General features: G+C 38.2%; 1 protein-coding gene across 3 annotated transcripts in view; it reads right to left on the bottom strand.

The window, feature by feature from the left end:
- The window catches only part of C8H1orf87 (chromosome 8 C1orf87 homolog), an 82,140-nt gene that overhangs the window by 41,108 nt on the left and 15,710 nt on the right, over positions 1-25,322 (bottom strand). Inside the window, exons 3-7 of one of the 3 annotated variants that reach the window (XM_047788861.1) lie at positions 21,894-22,113; positions 10,413-10,553; positions 9,591-9,854; positions 7,786-7,901; positions 3,693-3,882 (exon numbers count right to left, since the gene is read on the bottom strand). In XM_047788861.1, the coding sequence (XP_047644817.1) occupies positions 3,693-3,882; positions 7,786-7,901; positions 9,591-9,854; positions 10,413-10,553; positions 21,894-22,113 (931 nt within the window). The remainder of the gene's footprint in view (positions 1-3,692; positions 3,883-7,785; positions 7,902-9,590; positions 9,855-10,412; positions 10,554-21,893; positions 22,114-25,322) is intronic. The other 2 variants (XM_047788862.1, XM_047788863.1) reach the window with 2 other exon arrangements.

The following is a 25,322-nucleotide window of genomic DNA, read 5'->3' as shown; positions in this document are numbered from 1 at the left end:
TTCTCAAATTTCAAATTTGATCATATCATTCACTTGCTGAATACCTGCCGATGATTCCATTGGGGCATAAGGATAAAATTCACTCGCATTCCTCAGAAAGATCCTTCAGAAACTGTTTCTTACTTTCCATTCTAATATTAACCTGAGAGGCATCTCCCACCATCCCCAGCCAGCACACATTTTCTGTGTCCTGCCTATACATATGACTTGCAGTCCCTCAATTATCTTTATCCTCTCTCATTTCAGTAACGTTTCTCATTGCACCTTTTACTTAGAACACCTTCCCTGTCCCTTTCTCTGCCTCTGCCCCAATTCTTTGCCAAAGTCATATGTTCTCTAAGATTCAGTATTTTCATCATCCCCTCTGGATTTTTGGGTGAGGCTAGGTTCATGTTCCTTCTCTGTGTTCTAAACTGCCATCACTGCATTTGTCATATAGAGGTGTAACATGTTTAAACTATTACCTCTTCCCTGAACTCCTAGAGAACTCTGGAAATGAACTCATAGTGTATTATCCTCAGTGCATTATCACACTTCCCAGAACACTAAGTGATCAATAGGTGGAATGCAAGAATAAATATACCATATTGATCATTGGAAGAAGGGAATGGTTCGAAGCTAGCAGAAATCATCTATAGTTTCATGGTAGAATGTAATGGTATAGAAGCAACTAAATACAGAAAAAAGAAGCCAGGAAAACTGTAAAAGAATGTCTTACAGTTCTGGTCACTTGGTAAACTAGTGTCATAGTTGTAGTGTTGCCACAGGAATGCACTTCAGTTTCACAAGTTCAGTTCCATCGGTAACGGGACTCCCTCTTGATGATAACGAGGAAGTTGCATAAAAATCAAGCAAAGAGGTAGAGCAACCTATGTTCTAGCCAGCTTCTCCTGGTAGAAGGATCTGGGAATTGTTTGGGAGGAGGTTGTTATGCAGAGTGGAAAGAAGATGAGTTCAAGAGGTAAAGAATATAGACTATGTTTAAGTAAGTGTTAAACTGAGCCTGCATGCTTAGAAACTTCTTAGGTTCTACAGATTATTAAACCTATGGTGGACTAGAATAAGGACCAGGGAAGTTAATAAAGAAATGTATGTGGATCCATGTTGCCTCAGGAGTGCTTTCTGAACCATCATTGCATCACAGGCATGATAGAGGAAAAGAATGAGTGAGTCCACAGAATGAGGATGACAGATATGAGACATGTTTTTATACTGTTCTTTGAGAATGGTGACAATGCCATTGATTTGAGTGACAAGACACATAGATCACCCTTCAAAACTACATTTTTGTATTAGAATAGCCACGGATGAGCTCTAAGCCCTCTGAAATGTTCGCTGTGAGAATGTGCTTTCTTCCTTCTCTGGGCACAGGCTACATAGACTTCATGATAAACTTAAGGTAGTCTGTGATTCTCTCCCCTGCACCCTGAATAGATGTAGAATTACAGATCAAAAAGAGAAAACTTTCCAACTAAGGTGGCCATTCTCAGTCTACTCTGAAGTTCTGTGTCTAGGAACAAGGACACTGGGGTACAATTGCTGCTGCCTGCCATGTCCAATGTCTGTTGGGCCTCAATTTGTCTCAGGTTCTGGGGAAACAGAATTCTATTTTCCATGCTTCCCAGAACTGTAATATGCTTTGAGTGAATTCCAGATGTCTTTAAGAGACACCAGATGGCTCATGAGAGGCAGACCAACTTCAAGAAAAATGTGCCCCATTTCTTTGGATATGAACTACAAATTTAAGCTTTCAGGGCCAGCTATGGAGGGGAAGACATTCAGGGCCTGCTGTGATAGCCAGTGAGCGATGTAGCCATCATGGGACCCTGGAAAATGTACTCCTTCTTTAGGCTACTTTGCATAATTTCACCACTTTTTTTTTAATAAAGAAGGGAAACAGTTACTGAGTGCATCATATATCAGACAGTGTAATAAATGCCTTCAAATACTTACCTTGCTTAATCCTCACAATAGACCCAAGAGGAAGATATTTGGAACCCAGTTTTTCCAGATGGAAAATCTGAGACTCAAAGAGTTTAAGCAAATTTATTTTGATTTTCAAGTCATTTATGTTCCATTCTATGAGTGTCATCTGAGAACATCCCAGCTTCACTGATGCTGTTATGTATTTTCAAATTACTAACAAAAAAATTGTTCCTTCTTAAGTCAATTTCTGCTGATCTTTTGAGTAACATAATAAAAGCCATTTATGATGTATGGATTCTCCTTTAGTGTTCTCTCTCTCCTAGTGAAACATGCTTGCATATGTAATGCTCATGGATGCAATACACAAGCACACACGTACACACTGTCACGTGCCTTGACTAGTTGGTTAGTTGACTGTATGAATGAAAGCCCAGAGATAGCTCCTTCTGTCCTGCAATAAGAATCCACTTCCAGCATACTGTGTTCTTGCTTCTTTAGTAAAGGTCGCTTGTTCTTTTGAATTCTCTCTCAATTCTTTTTTTTTTTTCCTTTTTCTTGAGCTGCTCCCGCAGCATATGGAGATTCCCAGGCTAGGGGTCTAATTGGAGCTGTAGCCACCGGCCTACACCACAGCCACAGCAATGCCAGATCTGAGCTACGTCTGCCACCTACACCACAGCTCATGGCAATGCTGGATCCTTAACCCACTGAGCAGGGCAGGGAACGGACCCACAACCTCATGGGTCCTAGTCGGATTCGGTAACCACTGGGCCACAACAGGAACTCCTCTCTCAATTATTAACCTTTTTTTTTTTTTGTCTTTTTAGGGCTGCACCCACAGCATACAGAGGTTCCCAGTCTAGGGGTTGAATTGGAGCTGTATCTGCTGGCCTATACCACAGCCATAGGAACATGAGATCTGAGCCTTGTCTGCAACCTACACCACAGCTCATGGCAACTCCAGATCCTTAACCCCCTAAGCGGAGGCCAGGGATCGAACCTGTGTCCTCATGAATGCTAGTCATATTCGTTTCTGCTGAGCCATGACTGGAACTCCTGAGACTCAGTTTTTTTAAAAATGTATTAAATGGGCATTATAACTCTACTTCTATTTTGTACTTATTTATAAATGTTAAATGAGTTAATGTAAGTAGAGCATTTAGTGCAGTATTTGGCACTTAGGAAGAACTCAGTACAGCTTGGTGGTGAAAGTCGTTAGTGAAATTGCAGTAGTAGTGGTCATTATTATTTTGCTTATATTCAAGGTAACCTCGTAACTGGGGTTTGTTTGGCTAAAGACAATATGGTTCTGTATCCTTTTTTCATGAAACATATCTGCACAGTTAATTAATGTGCCAGCATGCTAATCTCTGTCAGCAATTAATCACATCAGTGCCTAAATGTGGTGTCCCTAAGGCACAGGGTATCACATAATAACCTCACGGGAAGCTGGCAGAGGGTGTGAGAAATGAATACTTGGCTTTGGAGAAATATTTATTTTCCATTGTGAAATATTATTTTAAGCATTGTAGTAGTGTCTATTGTTAGCATAAAACATAGCCTAATGTAAGTAATTCCTGGACCAATTCTGCATATTTCAAAATTCCTTTTCTCTTTTGTTTTTCTCCTCTTGGGCATAGAAAGCACACAATTGTGTAATGTAACCCATAGGCAGAACGCAGATTCCAACTGTGCCTTCTGACTATAGATCCAATACCCTGAGGTGGCCTTCTGAGGTGAACAAATCTGAAATATAATTTGGTTACCTTGGGTGGGGGCAAGTAGCCAGAGAACGAGTGATCTTCTTTACGAAAACTCAGGTTGAGGTTCTCTATGTTGAGTTTGCCTTTGGCTGCCCTCAGTGTCATCTTCAAGATCTCCAACAGGCTCTTGTTCACATCTGACTGGGAGCTGGAGTCCTGAGGAGCAGTACTGCTTGGAGAGGCAAGAGAAAGGCTGTGAAAAGATGACCCACTCAAAGTTGCTGTGTGTTTTCATACCACATCTCTCCCCTGTGATATACACTGTGGAACTAGAGAACCCATTAGGCAGCCTCATCAAGGGACTGCATGTGGAGAGGGCACAGATTACCTAAGATCTGTTCCACCCTTGTGAATGCCAGTCTCTTCCTCCAGAGGCACCAACTAATTCAACTAGAATACAGACTAACATTTGTAATCCACTAGCTCTTTTTTCCAGGTGAGAAAATTAGAAGTAACCATAATAGTTTACTTTACCTGCTTGATCTTACTTTTCTAAAGCCTAGGTAATTACTGATAGCAAATCAAATTCCAAATTGTCCATTGCCACAAGCAAAGCAAAACAAAGCAGATCTTGCTAGATCCCTATAACCAGAGAACCTCTATAGAAGGAACTCTTATTCTCTCTCTCTCTCTCTCTCTCTCTTTTTTTGTCTTTTTGCCTTTTTCTAGGGACATACCCGTGGCATATGTCTGTTCCCTGACTAGGGGTCTAATTGGATATACAACTGCTGGCCTATGCCAGAGCCGCAGCAACCCGTGATCCAAGCCATGTCTGTGACCTACACCACAGCTCATGGCAACACTGGATCTTTAACCCACTGAGTGAGTCCAGGGATTGAACCCGAAATCTCATGGTTCCTAGCCAGATTCGTTAACCACTGAGCCATGACGGGAACTCCATATAGAAGGAACTCTTGAACCCGAAGAACTTCCTGCACTATCCTTGACTCTGCTTTTTGTATCTAGATAACCTGGAAGAGGTCTGGAAATAATTATTTACTTACCATCTGGAATGCAAATGTATGTAATTATTGAGATGGTGTATGTAACATTATTGCTACTTTAAACAATTGGTGAAAAACAACAGGGTGATAAAATGTGATAGTCATTTATTAAAACATTTTTTAGAAGTTCAGCACTAATATTTATTTCCATTAAACCTTACAAAGTAAGAGTGGGGTTGATATTTTTGACTGGGCTACAACTCAATAAAATATTGAATTTTGTCAATGTACCTCTGTTTCCCTGAGTCACCTTGCTGTTAACAATGGACATATTGGGAAGTTATTCATAATGTCATAATACTGAAAGCTATTTTTTCTATTATTTTATCTTTTTTTACATTTTTTTAAAAAATGGTCATTTATTTTATGAAACTAGATTGAGATGTTTACTCATTTAACACACAAATGTATGTGTCCTTCAAGATGCAAGCTGCAGTATCTTGTCCACAGTGAAGCTTCTCCTAGTTTCCACCATCTCAACTTAAGTGTCACTTCCCTAAATAGCCATCCTCCAACCTCCACTCATGTAAATAGTGACATTCTGGTAAATCTTTAGTGACCAGCTCTTCAAGATAAAGCCCTAATTGGAAGCATTACTAATTTTCATGGTGCAAGTGCTCCCTTCATGGCTGATTTCAAGATGCCAATATGATGTCCCTTCTTTGTTCTTTTCCTTAATGTTTCCTCCAAGGTACAATGGCTTCTGGTTCCTTAGGCTGTTGTTTCCTGCCTGACCTCCCTAGTAGACTGCTTTGTAAGACATGAGATGGGTCTGTTTTACCCTATTTCCTGTGGGTCTTATAGAGAATGGCCTTGGCAATCTGATGTATCTGTCCCAGATTTTAGTCAGAAAATTTCCTTCATCTTTCCTTTTCTTGCAATAGCAGTTCCTGTGGGTAAGAATTCATAAGGCTTTGGCCCCACTGAGTACTGAATGGGCAGGTGTAATATGGAACCCATTTACGGCAGCTTGTGGTGTTTCTTAGAAAAACCTACTGCAGGAATTTATTTCATCTGGTCCAACTTAGGTGATGAGAGCTGTTGCCACTTCTGCTGCCACTGGTGATGCTTGGGGATTTTTAAACATCACAGAGCTGCCCCATGGAAGGCGTTACTTGACATTGAGGGCCTTTTTCTGAGCAGTACATTAATTAACAAAGAAACTGATTTCTATAGGCCATCAGCCCTGCCCTTCCACATACTGTTTTGTTTGTATATAACAACAGAATAGCACTTTCTCTGATGAATTCATGATGATTTTTTTCTCTACATGAATTCAAAATGATTTTTTTTCTTTTTATGGCCACACCTGTGGCATATGAAATTTTCCAGGCTAGGGGTCAAATCAGAGCTGTAGCTGAGGCCCACACCACAACCACAGCAACACTGGATCTGAGCTGAGGCTGTGACCTATACCACAGCTGGGGGAAATGCTGGATCCATAACTTACTGTACAAGGTCTGGGATCGAACCTGCATCCTTACAGAGACAACACCTTGTCCTTAACCTACTGAGCCACATGGGAACTCCCCAAGTGATTTCTTTATGCAGCTTTTTATACAGTAGATATCCAGATATCCCTCCAAGTGAAGGGATGAAAACTCTTTGGATAACTGGAGGTGCCAATTACATTCCACAGATATTTATTGAGCATCTTCCAGGAAGTGTGCTAGAACTAAGCTGGACACTGAGTTGTCCAAGAAAGATACTATCCCTGGCTTCAAATGTCAAATAAGTAATTATGAGAACAATGACTGTTATAAAAGGAAAGGGCTATGGAGTCATAAAGAGAAGAGATGTAACCTAGTTCAGAGCTCAGGAAAGGCTTCCTGTTTAGGATTCATAAAACCCATATCTGCCAATAAGTGGCCATGTATTCTGATGCAACATCTACTACCTCTCAGGGCCCAAATCTCACTGTCTGTACTATGTGGTATATGGTTTCTAATTATTAAATATTGCTAGGGCTTTCCAGCTCTCAGTAGGGCAATTGCTCTGAGTGATATCTGAGTGGTGTATCCACATGGCAGCATCATTTTCTTTGGACTGTGAGCCCTTCAGGGAAAGACTGGGCCTTACCAACCTCCAGATTCACTGTGCTCAGCAAAGTGTGCCTGGCAAGCAGCTGGCATTCAATGAATGTGTGTTGAATGAAATATTGTGGTCAAAAAGGGCACACAGTAGAAAGGAATCAAGTCTATCACTTGGCCCAGGGGCATTTTTGTAGGAAACACTGCCTTTCTCCCTGGAGTGAAGCGATAGACTTCAATGCTATGGCTCTTAGCCACTATGTTACCTTATGTGTAACTGGAAAGAGTATCTTCTGGTAGGATAGTTTTAAAATGGTCATGAACATTTATAGAGCACTTACTATCTATCAGGCACTATTTTTAAGAACTTTGCATTTATTAACTCAGTTCTTCTTACAAATCTATGAAGTGAAGGGGGGAAATCTATTACTGTTACCATTTTACCCCTGGAGAATTGAGGCACAAAGAGGTTGCAGAACCACTAATGGACAGAAACAGGAATTGAGCCCAGGCTTCTGTCAATGGATGTTATGCTCCTAACCACTGTACTTTGTCACTTTTCTTGGAGGACACAGGGACTGTCATGCTTTACTGTATCTCATCTTTAATTCTACTTCTCACATCCTATTTTTACATTGAATCATTTCTTTCCTTTGAGATTACGTGAAAGAATTATTGACTTCTGTCTCTTATACCTTTTTCTGCTAGCGCCTGTAACCCAAGAGTTCACTGACTGAACATATTTCTGGAATAACACATTATAGACTGGAGCTCTGCCCCAGGACACAATCATTTCTTATTTCATAATGAGATTTTTCATTTTCACACGGTAACCTCATGAAAAAGACACATGCTTGATGTTAAGAAGCAGGTAATTTTTGCAGACAACTTTCTATGCTGGTCTGCATACGAGAGAGAGAGGAGAAAACTATAATCAGAATCTAAGTATTGATGAGCAAAATGATTATGCATTGAGTGAATCTTTTGAATGTATGACCTTCAAGATCCCTGGCAGCTTTTGAAGTCTATGAACACTATGCCTGCAAAAAGGAAGAAAAGTACCTTCGATGGCTACCACCCTGAATTTCCTTCATGTTGTTATCCTCAGCCCTTTTGTTTTGCTGTGGATCATCTGAAGTGGCGACTTTTAAAAACCAGAGTAGCTTTTCGTAATTCACCTGAAAATTAAATATCAAACAGAACATCCTCATTTAACTGACATGTAGCAGAAAGAAGACTTCTGCTGAGATAAAATGTATTTGGACAAGTTTTAACATGACAAGTTTTTAAAACAGATTTTAAGTATAGTGAAATAATTAATGGTGCGTTTTACCAACTATTCCTTTTATTTCTCTCTTCTGGACATATGGAAAAATTACATATCCTGGTTTTCTTGTGTCTGGGTAGGGCAATGACCAGATCTGGCCAGTGAGCAGTGAGAAGAATTGACATGTTCTGCTTCTGGGCTGAGGATTAAACTGCTGACATGACACCCTCCAGACATCTCTTTCTCCTCTCTGCCATCACGTTCAAAAAAGATTACAGGGTGAATAGTTCATCAGCCTGGGTTTGGAGCTAAGAGGATGACAGTACCGAGAGGAGCATGTGGCAGATCCATTACGGAAATGTAAATGAAAAATAAGCATTTGTTATTTTAAGGCCCTGAGCCTTTGGGGCTATTTGTTACAACAGCATTACCTATGCTCTAGCTTTTCTGTCACATACACATCTCATATATTTATTACATATAATATAAGCTAATATTTAATATCATCATCAGATAAAATCAGAGAATTTACGGACAAGACCTTATTTACCTAAGTGAAAAACCTAAGATGACATCCTGGGGACTCTGATGGGCAGACAACTCTAGGGCAATAGAGGGGCAATAGAGGGGTAGCAGTGGAAGGAAGCTAGATAAGGTCCTGATAGAAACTAGGTCTCAAGCTAGGGAACTGGCTTGAGCTGAAGCTTCATAGAGGTTGTACTAGAAGGTTGACGTTATATTGCTTAATGTGTCTCACAAATATATAACTAATTCTACTTTTTGCAGGTTAGGGATGGGCAGGAGAGAGAACTAACATTTATTTGAGTACCTACTAAATGCTAAGCATGAGGCCAGGTAATTTACATTTACTATATTACAAAATCCGCAGGTTGACCTCAGGAGGTTAGTTTGTGCCTGGTTTTCCATCAACACATGCACCCTAATGATCTGCCCATTGCTATAACTTCTTCCTGTTTTAGGATAGTTTCCTCTAACTCCCAGAATTTGGTTACACTTGGACTATGCTTTGTATTCACCCGTATGAGTTTGGGAAGTGGAGTGCTCGGAGAAAGAATCTTAGCCTTGTCTTTTGGGAACTTTCTCTCTCTCCTGAGTCTGCCATTAATTTTCTGGGTGCCCTGAGCAAGTTCCTTAACCCCTCTGGGTTTCAGTTTCCTAATCAGTAAAATGATGGTGGTGAGTTATATTTCAAAGATACCTCCTACCTAACTCTCCAGGAACTGTCATGATACATCAAGTTCTCCATTCTAATCTCAGAGCTCACAGACCAAGCAGCTTATAAATGGACCTAAGTGGGCCCATTATCTTGAATCTGTAACTATCCCAATGATGTTTGTCCCAATGAAAGTTGGTACAAGAAAGCTCTTTAAAGAGAAACTCAATGGGGCTAAGAGACCTAAGTCTATTTTCTAGTCTGGTCTTGTCTGACTAGAGATTTCCACGTATGCATCTAAGTATGCTTTGTATCTTAAGGGTCAATAGAAAAGGTTATTTTCAAGAAAAAAAATATAATCCTATTACTCTGTGAGTACAAGTTAACAAAAGAATCCCACAGTTAAAAATAGCAAGATGGTCATACCATTTCAGGAGAGCCCGTCCCAGAAAACCTCTGGCAAAGGATCTTGACTGTTGGCAACTGCAGAGGGACTTCAAACCTCAAGAAGAGGTGGGTCAGCTGAGACTGGAGGAGAAATCCTGAAAACACAGGATCCAGGATCTTAAGCTCTTCCTGAAGCTTGTCTAATAAGCCAGGACTCAAAGGGTGTGACTTGAGTTCTCTTCTTACCAGGGCAATAAGAAAAATGTCTTCTTTTATTGGTCCACTTGGCCTCTGGCCAATATCCTAAATGACAACAACAACAAATTAACAGGGCTCTAAAATAAAATGACTAAAGGCCAATGAAAGGGAGCAGAAGCCTAGGTGGGCTGGTGGGGTGGTCATCCACTTTCAGGCCTCACCCAGACCAGGAAAGAATGTGCATGGAATTAGGTATTCAGTCCAAGTGTATTCATTAGTTTACAATATACCAGGACCCTTTCCTTCAGGAGAATAGAAGAAGCAACCATTTTGGAATACTGCTCTGTTAGAAGCCTCCTTAAGGTGTATCATGTGTCTTTTAGGAAATGATTTTGATTATATGAGCATTTAGAAAAACAAGTCTGAGAACCCTACAGGATGTGGGAGGAAGAAGAGGGAAGCAAGATGGGATGTTCAGTGGAGTCATTTGAGGTTTACCTGTGAACTCCCCACAGAGGCTCCCTGGAAAGCTGAGGGGCGTATGGAACCCGTCAGCCCATGCTCAGATCATCTTATTATCTCTTCCACACCAAAATATACTGTCAACAGATAATACCCCTCCATCCACAATAGAAAACAGCTCAACAATCTTTGTATACACACCTTGGGTTGGTCAGAACTGTCCCTTGCCATCTGTTCTAAGGACCAGTCTCTAAGGTTTCTCCTGGGAAGGCCATGGATATAGGACAGGGACTGGTCTCCAGTTGGTACAGAGCTGCAGTAGATGTTTGCCTGATTGGGAATCTTGACGACACAAAGACAAATGGTAGCAAGGATCAGAAGTGGTAGGTGAAGAGAGAAAAAGGAAAATATGAGTGAGCAAATTAATTTTTTCTTTTTTCTTTTTTCTTTTTAGGGCCACACCTGCAGCATATGGAAGTTTCCAGGCTAGAGGTCAAATCAAGGCCAGCCTACATCACAGCCACAGCAACAGGATCCAAGCCATGACTGTGACCTACCCCACAGTTCATGGTGGATCACCGACTCACTGAGAGAGGCCAGGGATGGAAACTGATCCTCATGGATACTAGTCAGATTTGTTTCTGCTACAAAACAATGGACACTCCCAGCAAATTAATTCTTAAAACACATTCCCAGTTCCAAATGACCTCAGCCCATGTGGTCATGAGTCATTGAGGCCCCAGAGAGTAAAAGCTTACTTCAATATTAATTTCAGCATTGCACAATTAACACAAGTTTGACAAATTAATTAACAATTAGAAACATTTTCATTTGTGCAAAAAAGAGGTTATGTATGACAAAGGATAGACTACAAGGTGTTTATGAACAGATGTAGAATTCTTCTTAGAGATAGGGCTATCCCTGGGCTGTTTAAATTGCAGATTCAAGAAGGACAGCAAAGACAATTGTGAGCTTTGTCAAGAATGAAAGGGCCCAGCATATTACGTCCCGAGAGCAATGTTATTAAAGGGTACAGCAGAATAAATGATGGAAGATAGGTCAATGGTAAAATCCATTCTCTCAAGCCATGGTGTATTGAAGGAGACCATGTACGTTGGAACTCTTTGAGTCCACAGATTTTTGCCTCCTGCAGAGTTCAGCTGTATGGTGGTCTCCAACATAAGAGCTGTGTATGATGCACGAATAATGTTTTTTATTTTCCTCATTTTTTTTTGGGGGGGGGGGCTCTGTGCCTGCAGCACATGGGGATGTTCCTGGGTTAGGGACTGAACTGGCACCACAGCTGTAATCAGAGCCACAGTAGTGACAGTGACAAGGCTGGACCCTTAACCTGCTGAGCTAAGAGGGAACTCTGATTTTCTATATTTTATGATGGTTTGACATCCTGGAGGCCTTGCTGGCTGGAGAAGACTGCCCCTGAAACAGCTAACTAATTCCCAGAGATAGTAAGAAGCATGCCTTCTAACACATCTTTTATATGGGAAGCAGACAATCTTGGGTCCACATATCCAACTACCTCCTTTGTCTCACTCACACACCAAGCCAATATTTCCCCACCTGAAATCAATCCAGGTCCAGAAACTAGCTCCTCTGCCCGAAGCCCACCAGAATTGCCCAAAGCCCAATTATAATCGGTTTGCCCTGTCCTGCATTGCCTTTCCCATGTAAAGGCTGTGGCCTGTGATTTCCCCTCACTTCTGCCTCCTAACTGATCTTGGGGCTTCCACATGTGTTCCTGCACGATGTAGCATGCCCCCCTTTTCCTGGGAAACATTAAGTTACCCACTCTTTCAAAGGAAGTTACCTCAAGATCTGTCACCTTGTCACACTTGATTAAAATAAAATCCTGGGTAAAAATTGAATCACCTGCTATTTTTTAATATCAGGTAATTGAAAGGAGACATTGTCAGAAGGACTCACTGAAAACTGAGCATCCATACTCAATTGATAGTTATATTGAATAAGCTATCAATATGGATACAACCCACAGATGTTTTAGAGTTGTGAGTCACTTAAAAAAAATCAAGTGGGCGAAGTTCCCTGGTGGCCTTGTGGTTAAGGATTCAGCATTGTCACTGCTGTGGCTGGCGTTTGATCCCTGACCCAGGAACTTCTACATGCTGTGCACATAGCCAAATAAAAATAAAATAGATTCTTTAAAAAATCAAGAGAGTCTCTGAGTGGGCAGAGAGAGGAGAAGCAGCAGAGAACTCCAGCATAGACATAACAAGACATTTATCAGGCATATACTTTGTACAAAGTACCATATGGATGCTTTGTTTATGTAATTTAATCCTTATGATAATGCTATAAGATAGACAGTACTAGCAAGCTTTTATATATGATAAGCTGAGGCTTATAGAAGTTAAGTAACTATATTCCTTCATTTAAGAAATACTTGTGGCTTGCCTAGGCTGAGCCAGGCACTGTGATAGGCCCCACAGGGAACAAAACAGAACTGGCCTCTGCCCTCACAGAGCTTGCAGATGGTTTATTAGTACAATAAATATTGCTCATTTGATTTTTATTTATTTTTATAAAAATTCATATCTTATTGAAATTTTAACTTGTACTTATAGAAAACTTTAAGCATAGGCACATGTAGTGAAAACAGTAATGAAAATCAATATACTCATCACCAAGCTTCAGTTATTAACTGACAATATCATTTTATTTATACCCACATCACCCCCTGCCAGAGAAGAAGTGAACTCTAAAGAGTGCATTATTTCATTGACATTGTTTCAGCATGTATTTATAAAGCAATGATTTTCAAAGTGTGGTCCTTGGGCCAGAAGCCTCAATATTACCTGGAAACTTGCTAAAAATGTGAATTCTCAAGACCCTCCACAGATCTATTGAATGAGAATATCTAGGGTTGGGGGTCCAGAAATCTGTGTTTTAATAAGCATTGCATTAATTCTAATCACAATAAAGTTTGAGAACCACTGACCTAAGGATAAAGATTCTCTTTAAAACATAACTATAATAATTATGCTAAAATAGTCCTTATTAATAACAGTAAATCCTTAATATCATCAAATATTTAGTGAGTGTTCAAAATTCCCTAATTATCTGATAAATCATATTTTTAGTTGGTTAATTCAAATCATGAGCCAAATAATATCCACACATTTCAATTGGCTGATATCACTTACATCCTTTAAAATTTCTAGTTCTTCTTACCCTCCATCCTTTATTTTTGCATTTTTTCCTTTAGAATTTATTTGTTGAAGAAGATGAGTTGTCTGCCCTATAAAGTTTTCCACGGTCTGGATTTTGTTGCTTGTTCCCTATGCTTTTTAACAAATTGTCCCATATATATCTTATAAAATAGTAGTTATATCTAGAATCCTTATTATGATCAGGTTCAATTGTTTTAAGCAAGATTTTTTTTCATAGGATGTGTATTTTCCCATGGAAGCACGGGCTGTCAGGTTATCTTACTTTTTGCAATATTCACAAGTACTGATACTTGTTGCTTTAGTCCATTTTTTTCCATTAGGGTTTTAGAAAACAATGATATTCTTACTCTACTATTACTTCTCATTTATTAACAGTAATACTCCTCTAAAGAAAAACTTTCTCTGTATTCACTCTCCTGGGATAGACTATGGATAATGTAAGAGAAGGAATGTATCTATACATATGACTGGGTCACTTTGCTATACAGCAGAAATTGCCACAACATTGTAAATCAACTATATTTTAATAAAAAATAAATTTAGAAAAAATACATAGAAAACTAAAAAAGAAGCCCTGTCTCATCAATAATTATCTATGATATGGTTTGTATAGATACAGTTTGAGCAAATGTTCCCTTATCCCAAATTACAGAGGAAATCACCTATTTTCTTGTACCCATCAATTATATATATCTGCAATATAAGTTGCAGATTTTTTCCCCTCAGTTTGTCAAGCTTTGCTGAAGGTAGTTCTGGCCACATATGTTTAGTTAAAATTGTAAAATTTTGTTCTTGCTGTATCTGCATTTTGAGCCACAGTTGAACAAATGCTCCCTTATCCAGATTGCAGAGGAAATCACCTATTTTCTTGTACTACTGTACAATTTTTTAATATTAAATTTCTTCATTCCTTTCTACAGTTTTAAAGTTTTTATAATACTCCATGTACGGATGTAACTTGGTTTATTCAACCAGTCTCTTATTGATGGAAATTTAGATTATTTTGGTTTTTGACATAATAAATATCACTCCAATGAGTACCTTCTATATAAATTTTAAAATATTTTTCCAATGTACCTTTGGGATATATCTCTGAAAGGAAGATTGTCATGTCAAAAAATAAATGCATAAGTACTTTTGCTAATTATTGCCTAATTTCCTTCAAAAGAGATTGTTCCATTTTAAATTTCCTCTACCTCTGAGTCACAGTTGAGAAAATGTTCCCTTATCCCAGATTACAGAGGAAATCACCTATTTTCTTATAATATTGTACAGTTATTTTTTATATTAAATTCCTAATCCATTTTGAATATATCATGATATACATATTATATGTATAATATATGATATATATATATATATATCCAATTTAAGACTTTCTCTGTGACTATTCAACAGTCCTAATATCACTTTTTTAAAAGTTCATGTTTTCTTTACTAATTCGTGATGTCATCTTTATCATGCACGAAATTGCAATATCCCATCAGGTCTATTTCTTCACTTTTCAACTCCCTTAGTCTTTCATCTATTCATGTGACAAAATAACACTATTGTATATAGAGAGTTTTTACTTCTTATATATGGTAATGCTGGCCACATACCCACCGCTCTTCTATTCAGGGTTCTACTGACTATTCTTGCTTGTTTACTATGAAAATTAACTTTATAACCCAACCTGACTAGTTTCAAAACAAAACAAAAATCTGATATTATTTTTATTGGAATCACATTAAGTTTATAAATTATCTCAGGTAGAATTGATGTCTTGATTTTGCTAATTTTTTTTTCCATTCTTAAAAACTGTTGTGAAATACACAACATAAAATTCATTATCTTAACCATTTTTGAGTGCACAAATTAGTGGTATTAAGTATACTCATACTGTTGTGCAACCATCACCACCATGCATCCACAGAAATCTTTTTTTTTTTTTTTTAATTTTAATGGCTGCACCCTCAGTATCTGGAAGTTCCTGGGCCAGGGACTGAATTCGAGCCACAGTTGTGACCTACATTACAGCTGTGGCAATGCCAGATCCTTTAACCCACTGTACCAGGTGGGGATTGAACCCCCAACTCCACAGCAACTTGAGCTGCTGCAGTCAGATTCTTAACCCACTGTGCTATTGCAGGAATTCCCACAGAATTCTTTTTTTTTTTCTTTTTTCTTTTTAGGGTTGCACCTGTGGTGTATGGAAGTCCCAGACTAGGGATATAATCAGAGCTACAGCTGCTGGCCCGCACCACAGCCACAGCAAAATGGGTTCCAGGCCACATCCATGACCTACACCACAGCTCATGGCAATGCTGGATTCCCAACCCTCTGAATGAGGCCAGGGCTTGAACTCACATCCTCATAGATACTAGTCAGATTCGTTTCCACTGCACCATGATGGGAACTCCCCAGAACTCTTTTTTTTTCATATACAACTGAAACCCCTGTATCTATTAAATAATAACTGCCTATTCCCTCCTCCCCTCAGACCCTGGTACCACCTTCCACTTTCTGTCCCTCTGATTTGACTACTCTAAGTATCTTGTATAAGTAGAACCATACAGTATTTGTCTTTTTGTGGAAAGCTTATTTCACTTAACAAATACCAAGATTCATCCATGTTGTAGCATGTATCAGAATTTCCAACATTTTTAGGGCTGAATAATATTCCATTGCATGCATATAGCACATTTTGCTTATCCATTCATCTGTTGATGGACATTTAGGATTCTTCTCCAGTTTAGCTGTTGTGAATAATGCTGCTATGAAAACAGATGCATAAATATCTCCTTGAGATCTTCTTTTCAACTCTTTGAGTGTTACCAGAAGTGGAATAGCTGGATCTCATGGTAATTTCTATTTTTAATTTTTTCAGAAACTACCATACAGTGGCTGTACCACATTACATTCCCACCAACACTTACAATGGTTTCAATTTCTCTACGTACCTGCTAACATTTGTTATTTTCTGTTTTTTTTTTAAATAGTAGCTATCCTAATGGGTGTGAGGTGGTATCTCATTGCAGATTTATTTTCATTTCCCTATTGTTTAGTGATGTTGAATATCTTTTCCTATGCTTATTAGCCATTCATATTCCTTCTTTGGAGAAATGTCTATTCAAGTCCTTTGTCTATTTTGAATCAGGTCTTTTTGTTGTTGTTGTTGTTGTTGAGTTTTAGGAGTTCTCTATATATTTATCAAATAAATGATTTGCACATAATTTCTCCCATTCCGTGGGTTGTCTTTGTACTCTCTTGATAGTATCTTTTGATGTACAACATTTAGAAAGTTTCATGAAATCCAAATTGTCTATTTTTATTCTGGTGTCTGTGCCGTGGGGGTCAGATCCAAGAAATAATTTCCATATCCAATGTGAAGGTTTTTCCATATTTTTCCAAGAGTTTTATAGTTTTAGATCTTATATTTAATTCATAGCCTCATTTTGAGTTAATTTTTGTTTATGGTTTTAAATAAAAGTCCAACTGCATACTTTTATGTGTTGATATCCAGTTTTTCCAGTACCATTTGTTGAAAAAAATTGTCTTTTCCCCATTGACTCATCTTGGCATTCTTGTCAAAAAATCATTTCAGCATATACATAAAGGTTTATTTTTGGACTCCCTATTTTATTCCATTGGTCCATATGTCTGTCTCTATGCCATTACTATACTCTTTTGATTTCTGTATCTTTGCACTTTGCAGTTAGTTTTGAAATCAGAAATTATAAGTCCTCCATCTTTGTTCTTTTTCGGGATTATTTTGGATATTCTAGGTCCCTTGAGATTCCAGATGAATTTTAAGACAAGTTTTTATATTACTACCAAAAAAAAAGTCATTGTGACTTTAGACAGAAATTGATGATATTAAGTTTTTATGTACAAGACCATAGTATGCCTTTCCATTGCTCAAATATACTCTTGTGTTTTTTAGGAATGTTTTATATTTTTTCTCACAAATGTTTGGACAGTATTTATTGTTAAGTTTATGCCTAGGCATTTGATTTATTTCTTTAGTTAGTTAATTTAATTAAGCATCTTTTTTTTTCTTTTTGTCTTTTTAGGGCCGCACCCATGGCATATGGAGGTTTCCAGGCAAGGGGTCTAATCAGAGCTGTAGCCACCGGCCTACACCACAGCCACAGCAATGCCAGATCTGAGCTACGTCTGCGACCTACACCACAGCTCATGGCAATGCTGGATCCTTAACCCACTGAGCCAGGCCAGGGATCTAACCCACAACCTCATCGTTCCTAGTTGGATTTGTTTCCACTGCGCCATGATGGGAACTCCTATTTGTTGTTTTAAATGATGTTTTCCATTTTATCTTCTAACTGGTATTTTTTGTTTATGTATATTTATATTCACACACATATACATATACACAGACATATGTGTATTTCATATATATGCATGCTTTCCCTTTTCTTTCTAATTATTATGCCTGTGATTAAGCCATCTTATTTAATTACTTTAGCTAATACTTCCAACATAGTATCAAAACCAGTGGAGATAATAGGTGTTTTTGATTTCTTTCAGCCTCTAATGTAAAAGTTTCTAGTGTTTTTCCATTAAATGAGATGTTGGCTTTGAGTTAATACATAGAGAAAATTATTTTGGCAACAAAAATGAACACGGCAAATTCTTATTCTCAGGGAACTTTCAGGCTCATGGAAGGAGATAGATAAGAGAACAAACTATTTTGATAGTATAGCAACATCTGCGGTAGAATTATGCACAGATTAATTTAGAAGTATTTTATAAAAGGCATTTACCTCAGTCTTGATGATCAGACAATGATGCTTCGTGGTAGAGCTGATATTTATATTGAGACCTTGTTGTAAAGCAGGAGTAAATTAAAAATGGAGTGAAGAGAATGTCACATAAAACTAACAGCATAGTCAAAAGATAGGGGATAAAAGGAAGCAGAGCTCTATTTCAGAACCAGAAATTCAGTTTCATGAAAAGTAGGGATGGGAGGGAAGTAGAGAGTGGGCAGAGCTGAATTGCTATGGCATGTCAAGGAGTTTGAATTTTATATAAGGGCTGTTGGGAATAAACAATGGTTTTAAGTGTTTTAGTAGGTCTTGAAGTTCCTCTTACAAGAGGTAGTGCATGTATATCTATACATATGTACACACATATATCCCTGCACCTCAGGTGTTGTGCTTTGCCATGTGACTTGCTTTGCCCATTGGCATGTTAGTGGCTATAACATAAGTGGAAACTTAAAATGTACTTGTGGTTGAGTAACGTGACTACTCAAGTCTGTCCTCTTGAGATGTTTCAATTACCACGAGAAGATCTTGCCTTGAGAGGCCCATTACATCAGAACAATGAGAAAAACAGAGCAGACATGAACCACATCTACTCTCTGGAGCCAAACCTCAAAACATCCTACTGGAATAAGTAAAAGCTGTCTTAGCTCACATAGGGGATGTGAACATAAGTGATCTTGCTACGAACCAAAGTATTGGGGTTATTTGTTCACACAGCATCATTATTACCACAGCCAACCAATGAAGAGAAGGAAGCATAGAAAAATAAATCCTCTTGTAAGATAATTGAAATCTTCCTGCAGATGTGTAAAAGTGCTCTGACTAGGATGAGGGCAGAGGAAACGGAAGTAAGAGGACAATTCTGAGAGACATTAAAAAAGGTGGAATATAGAGGGCTCAGTGATTAGTTGGATATCATAGTTAGGGAGAGAACAAAAGCATGCCTGGCTGTCTTGCTGGTACAACTGGGAGAGTAGTGGAATCTTTCTGGGAGACAGACTATGGGTAGAAGAGCAGGATCAAAGGCTTTACTTTGAACTTATTGAATTGGAGCTGCCAATGCACAGTCGAGTGGAAATGTCCTTGTCATTTGTCTATTCGTCTAAAAAACGAGGGTAACATGTGTCTCTACCTACCTCACAGGGCTTCTATGGAGAACAAACAAGATATAACAAGCAGAAGGGCTTTGAAGAGAACATACTACTAATCAAATGTGATAATTATTGAAATTAAGGCACTAACATTTTCATTTTCATGCTGCCAGATGCAAAAAGCTGACTTTAATTTTATTTTTGAAACTGTGCTACTGAGTTTGTTGCTAGTCACACATTCATTTTTATTTTCTGAGAGAAGGCAGAACTGATACTTCTGAGAAATAGCATAAACCACATCTACATTATTTTCAAAGACGACCAAGGAAGAATTTAGAGACAAATTCTAGGGCTGGCGATAAGAAGAGCCAGGCTCTGCCTGTGGGCATTTAAACCATGATTTAAGTTCTCTGGGCCTCTCATTCTTCATTTGTGAAATGAAAGTTTGTATTTGTTGATTTCTAAGATATCTTACTGTTCTCACATACATGAAACTATGGATTCTCTTAATATTTTCTGCTTTACTTACTCCTACTAACACTACTCTTCAATTTATTTGTAATTTAGAGCAGAGTTTCACACTTGGCTGTCCTCACTCACATTAGCTCAAGTCTTTATCAGCAACTTTTCTTTTAGAATAAATACAGCAGGTCCAGATTGCCTGTTATGAAGCAGGCAGGAAAGCTTATTTTCATGTATGGGTGAGGATAAGGATCTAGAAGGAGTTCTAATTGGTTTAATTCTTTCACTGTGGCAAGATTCCATTTACCACTTAGTCAAGGTGGTAATGAGGGTCTTTGAACCAGGCAACTGTGGCTGCCATCTGTCCAGCTAGCACCACACGCTCTGCAGAAAGAACCAATTAGTCAGGCTCCACACTTACCATGAGGTCTTGCTGTGTTTGGTGGCTGGGCGTTAGCCCCTCTGAGTCTCCCATAAGAAACCTCCTTGGATTCCGGGAGAGGAGGGGAAAATCATCTCCCTCTGTCATTACAGAACTAGCAAAGAATCCAGATCTTAGTCCAAGAAGAGCCTACCCAATGAATATTTTGCCTATTACAATGGCAAATGTAGAAACAGTTCCCCAAATGGGTAGCTTGATGTGATAGGGATAGAGTCAAGAAATAAACTTCCATTTATAAGAGAAAAGCTAGAATTATTCAAATTCTCATCAACAAGGGATTAGTTAAATGAGCCATGTTATATTCACATAAAAGAATGAATACCATTTGGGCATTAAGAACCTAGAATCTGGGCCTCAACTGTGGCTCTGCCACTTCTCAGCCTTAGGAACTGGGCAAGGCACTTGACCTCTTTGTTTCTTAGTCCCTTCATCTGTGATCTGAAGATAATTAAACTTCCAACCTCATTAGGTGCTTAGGAGTAGTAAGTTATGTAAAGAGCTTAGAATAGTACCTGGCACACAGTAAATGTTATCTAAGTGTTAGTTCTGAGCATGACTCCCATAGAGCTATTAAAGATGATGCTTAGGATGAATTTTTTTGCAGCCATGGGGACAATCCTTAATAAGAAGCAAGTAGACCAGGATAACAAAGACTATATACATAATGTTTCTTGTTCTATATCTATGCGTGGAAGAAAGAGAAAGAAATATACTGCTGTTTTTCTTTGACTTTTAGTTTCATCTTATTTTTATTCTCCTTCCATTTTCCAAAATTTCTATGTGTATGTAATATTTTACAATTAGAAGGAACAATGAAAAACTTGGGAAGAAAAGAAAAATCCCCAGACCTTGCAGAAAATGGTCTGAGGTCCATTGGTGGACTGTTAACCACTTGAAATTATAATCTTTGCAGAGTTCAGATAAGCAAAAGATCACAAGTCTATAGGCTTTTATTTGTTCGTGACTGAAAACTAGAGAGGATCTGAGTGATTTAGTAAGTGCTATTAAAACTATAAAATAAAAATAGTAACGTTAGAGTTTACTGCAGGCTCTAATTCAGTATTCTACTAAAATATCTGGCTGTCACTTAATACTTGGCATTACTGCAGAACGCCTCTATGTAACCATTTAATTGCAATTTCAGCGATTTTTGGAAATGGTACTTTGTTATCAATGAATCATTAGTTTGTCTTGATTTGGATCTAGTTTTCAATTGTTGCTATTCTCGATTTTTAATTACAAATTACTAATCATTTAGATTCATCATTATCAAGTTATTTTGCAGTGGACTTGATTCTTACCATAGTGCACTGATATATATTTCTATCAAGATAGTTTAGGGTTGATATTTTTTGATATGTAAACATGATTTCATTGGATTGTGAAAAGAAATGGTCTCTTCCTGTAATGATAAAGCGGATGGACCCTCTTCGTCCAACACACACCAAATATGCATGTCTGATGACGTATTACTGTATAACTATCACTGAGTTAGTCACAGAGTAGGTTGACCAATTCAGTTGGTGATCAGAAAAGATACAACATACAAAATGACCTCACAATTCATTTTCAGATTGAAAAAATGATTCTATCTGATACAAAATGTATTAATTACCATTAGTACAATTGTGTGTTGACGTGAATCTGTGTTTTCGACCTAACTGAATTTTCCTACCCGGTAACCAAGGAAAGCTCAAGTATTTGTCACTTACTTTGTTATCCAGAAATCTGCAGCTGAGTTTCTGGTTGTCCTCTGGTTTCCGGTTGCTCTCTGGATGCTTGTTCTCTTCCACATCATCTGGGTCAAGATTGATTTGATGATCAGTGGGATTAGCAGGAACTGGGGGGTCTTTGCTTGTCTGCCTTGCATTATCAGTCACTGATTTCTGGAGCACTATTTGAGTTTCTGCCTTCAAGTTCTCATCTTCTTTACTGTGAAGGAACAGTTTTGCACTTTGTTACTCACAGGGAAGACTCCCCCTGCACTAGCCTGGCATAAGAAAAGGAAGGTGGTAGTCTGGTGGTGTGAACAGTGGTAATGCAGCATGGTGGAATGACTAAGTAAATGTTGATTATCTGTCTAGGGATCATTTACTATAGAAAGACATGTTAGTCTCTTCTAAGACTTCATCTTCCTCGTACTCATAAAGATGATCTAACCATCTGCTCCAAAACCCTTAGTATAAGAAATGGTAGATGAACCCTAAAGATTATCACATATCTTTCTTATTTGTAAGTCTAACAGGTGTTTTCTGTGTTTTCAGCTAGGAAAGGAAGAAAGTCAAGGCAGTTTTCCAGCTTCAGTTATGCTCTGTGTCTCTCCTCAATTGTTTCACCATGAAGCTTCTTTTTCTCAGTAATCCTTCGTTTAAGTTTAATATTCAATAGAAAAAGGGGGAAAAAAACTGAAGGAATGATTCAAAAAATTTAAATAAAACCCCCAAATCTAAAAATTATTCAACTTTGTTTAATAAGTAAAGACTTATAAGTCAAAATAATTTTAAGGCATTGTTTTAAATATCAAAAACTTCTTTGGAAATATGAAACTCAAATGCTTGTGGTCACATAAATATATATAATTCTTATAGTGGGTGACCAGACTGAACATATTAAGGGTCAGGACACTGAGAAGTTCCCACTGTGGCACAGAGGGTTAATGATGTGATTTGTCTCTGTGGAGGCACTGGTTCGATCCTCAGCCCCAGCCCAGCAGAGCGGGTTAAGATCAGGTGTGGTGGCAGTCTGATCTTGGCCCCAGATCTTCCATATGCCTTCCATATGCTATGTGTTCAGCCACAAAGTAAAAAAAAAAAAAAAAAAGATCCAGGACATTGAAATTATTTTACCAAATAGTTTTCAAAAAATTCATATTAAGGAAAAAAATGCAGAAAAAGAAAAATTTAAAACATTAAGTGTTTAGTAACAGACATATTGAGTATTCTATGTTCATATGATAGAATTTATGGAGCCATTAAAATAGTTACGAATAAATTTAATTATAAAAGAAAATGTCTAATCATACAAAAAATGAAAAATGCAATTATCTCAACCTTATAAATTCATGTATAAGTATATGTTTTATGTGTGAGGGTGCATAATATATCTAGAAGGAAATACGTCAGAAGTAAACAGTATCTCGGGGTAATAGAAGTTAGGATATTACATTATATTCTATATTATATCTTATACAACTATTATTCTAAATTTCCTTTAAGAGCAAATATTATTCCATTATCAGGAAAAATACATTTCAAAATATCTATGCCTTGCAACTGGAAGGTTGTATAAATTTTAGCTGTTTTTTTTTTTTTGTCTTCTTTTTTTTAAGGCCACACTCATGGCATATGGAAATTTCCAGGCCAGAAGTCAAATCAGAGCTACATCTGCTGGCCTATACCACAGCCACAGCAATGCCAGATCCAAGCTGCATCTGCCACCTACACCACAGCCTATGGCAACGCTGGATCCTTAACCCACTGAGCAAGGCCAGGGATCGAACCTTTGTCCTCATGGATGCTAGTCAGATTCATTTCTGCTGAGCCACTACAGGAACTCCTTAGCTGTTGATACTGATGCAATGGAAATGACCTATTTTAAAGCATTTCATGTTATCTGGCATACAACAATAGCTCCAATACTTGTTGATCCGAATACGGCCAAACCATAGGCAAAAATTTGATGTATGCATATTTTTCACAGTAATCATCTTGGTCATGGCAGCATGAGAAGCAAAGAAGGCTTAGGAAAGAACTCCGAGGAACATCTGTATTTATAGAGGGAAGGGCCCTAAAAGGAGATTTAGAAGAAATTCTAAGGTAGAAGGGAAATCAGAAGAGTGCGGCCTTGGCAGCAAAGTGTAGAGAATGTTTATAGAGAGAGGGCATAGTCAACAGTGTCAAGTGCTGCTGAGAAAGATGAGTTCTGAGAAGTTTCCGTTGAGTAAGCCATAAGGATGCCATCAGTAATCTAGGTAAGGGGGCTCCATGAGGTAGTGGAGGTGGATGCTAGACTCAAGTGTGTTAAGGGAAGCGCAGAGACAAGAAACTGAAGGTAGGAAGTATAATGACCTCTGTGAAGAATTTTGGCTGCAAGAGGGGAGGGAGCTGGGGTGGTCACTGGAGTGCAATGCTGGTTTCAGATAAGGTGTTGTTATTATCATATTTGAAGATAAGAGGGCCATTAGTGGATTTTGATGAAGAGCCAACTGACTAAAGAAAAGGAGAGGATGTTACTGATAACAAAAAGTAAACCCTGAAAAAGTGAGATAGGGTGTCACTGAGAGAACAGAGGTAGAAATGAAACCTCAGGGTAGACTAGTATGAAGATTGACAAGTATGTGAGCAAATTTTAACATTTGATGACAGGAGATTGATCAAACTGCTGACAGCTGGAATTTTTCACATACAAGTTGAGACCTGTTGGGTCTCAAGAAGGGACATGCTGGGGTAGCAAGTTTGAATTAAAGGCATATGTTTTGAAATGGCCACTATGGAGAAGGGAAGATAGCTGATCAGAAAGAGAAGAAAGGTTAGCTGGGAACAAATCAGTGGCCAGAGAACGCTGGTGATCGCAGGTTTTGTGGCACCTGTTGGAGAAGGTGCATGCTTAGTAGTCCTCATGGAGATGCAAGGGAGGCAAACAGTGGGGCTTGTCTAGGGCTGGGGCTTTGAGAGACGGGTACAGTCAAATAGAGCAACCTGGAAATATTATAAGAAGAGTGTATATTTAACACATATTTCTTGCAATCAGAGAAGACATATACGGTCCCTGACCTCAGATAATTTAATTTGGCTGTCCAAAATTAGCATAACTAGTAAGGTTAACAAGTGGTATAAACTTACTTTTAGAAATCAGGATAATGGTTACCTTTGAGGGGAGGTATGAAATCCCGAAGGAAATACAAGCAGGGCTTCTAGGATTTGGGTACCATTTTGTTTCTTGATCTGGGTGTCTGTTGCATGGCTATATGACATTTATGAAAACTCTGTGAGTGGTATATTTATGATGCATGCACTTTTCTGTATTATATAGGTATCTTATATTTCCATAAAGTACAAAAAGGCATAAAATTTATATAAATAATATGAAATGTATCTAATTATTATATAAATAAATGTCAAGTGGATGTTACAAAGAATCAG

This window comes from Phacochoerus africanus, chromosome 8 (assembly GCF_016906955.1).
Source record: "Phacochoerus africanus isolate WHEZ1 chromosome 8, ROS_Pafr_v1, whole genome shotgun sequence".
Classification (NCBI taxonomy): Eukaryota; Metazoa; Chordata; class Mammalia; order Artiodactyla; family Suidae; genus Phacochoerus; species Phacochoerus africanus.
The sequence above is the reverse complement of the archived record's forward strand: the minus strand, read 5'-3'. Positions and strand labels throughout refer to the sequence as shown.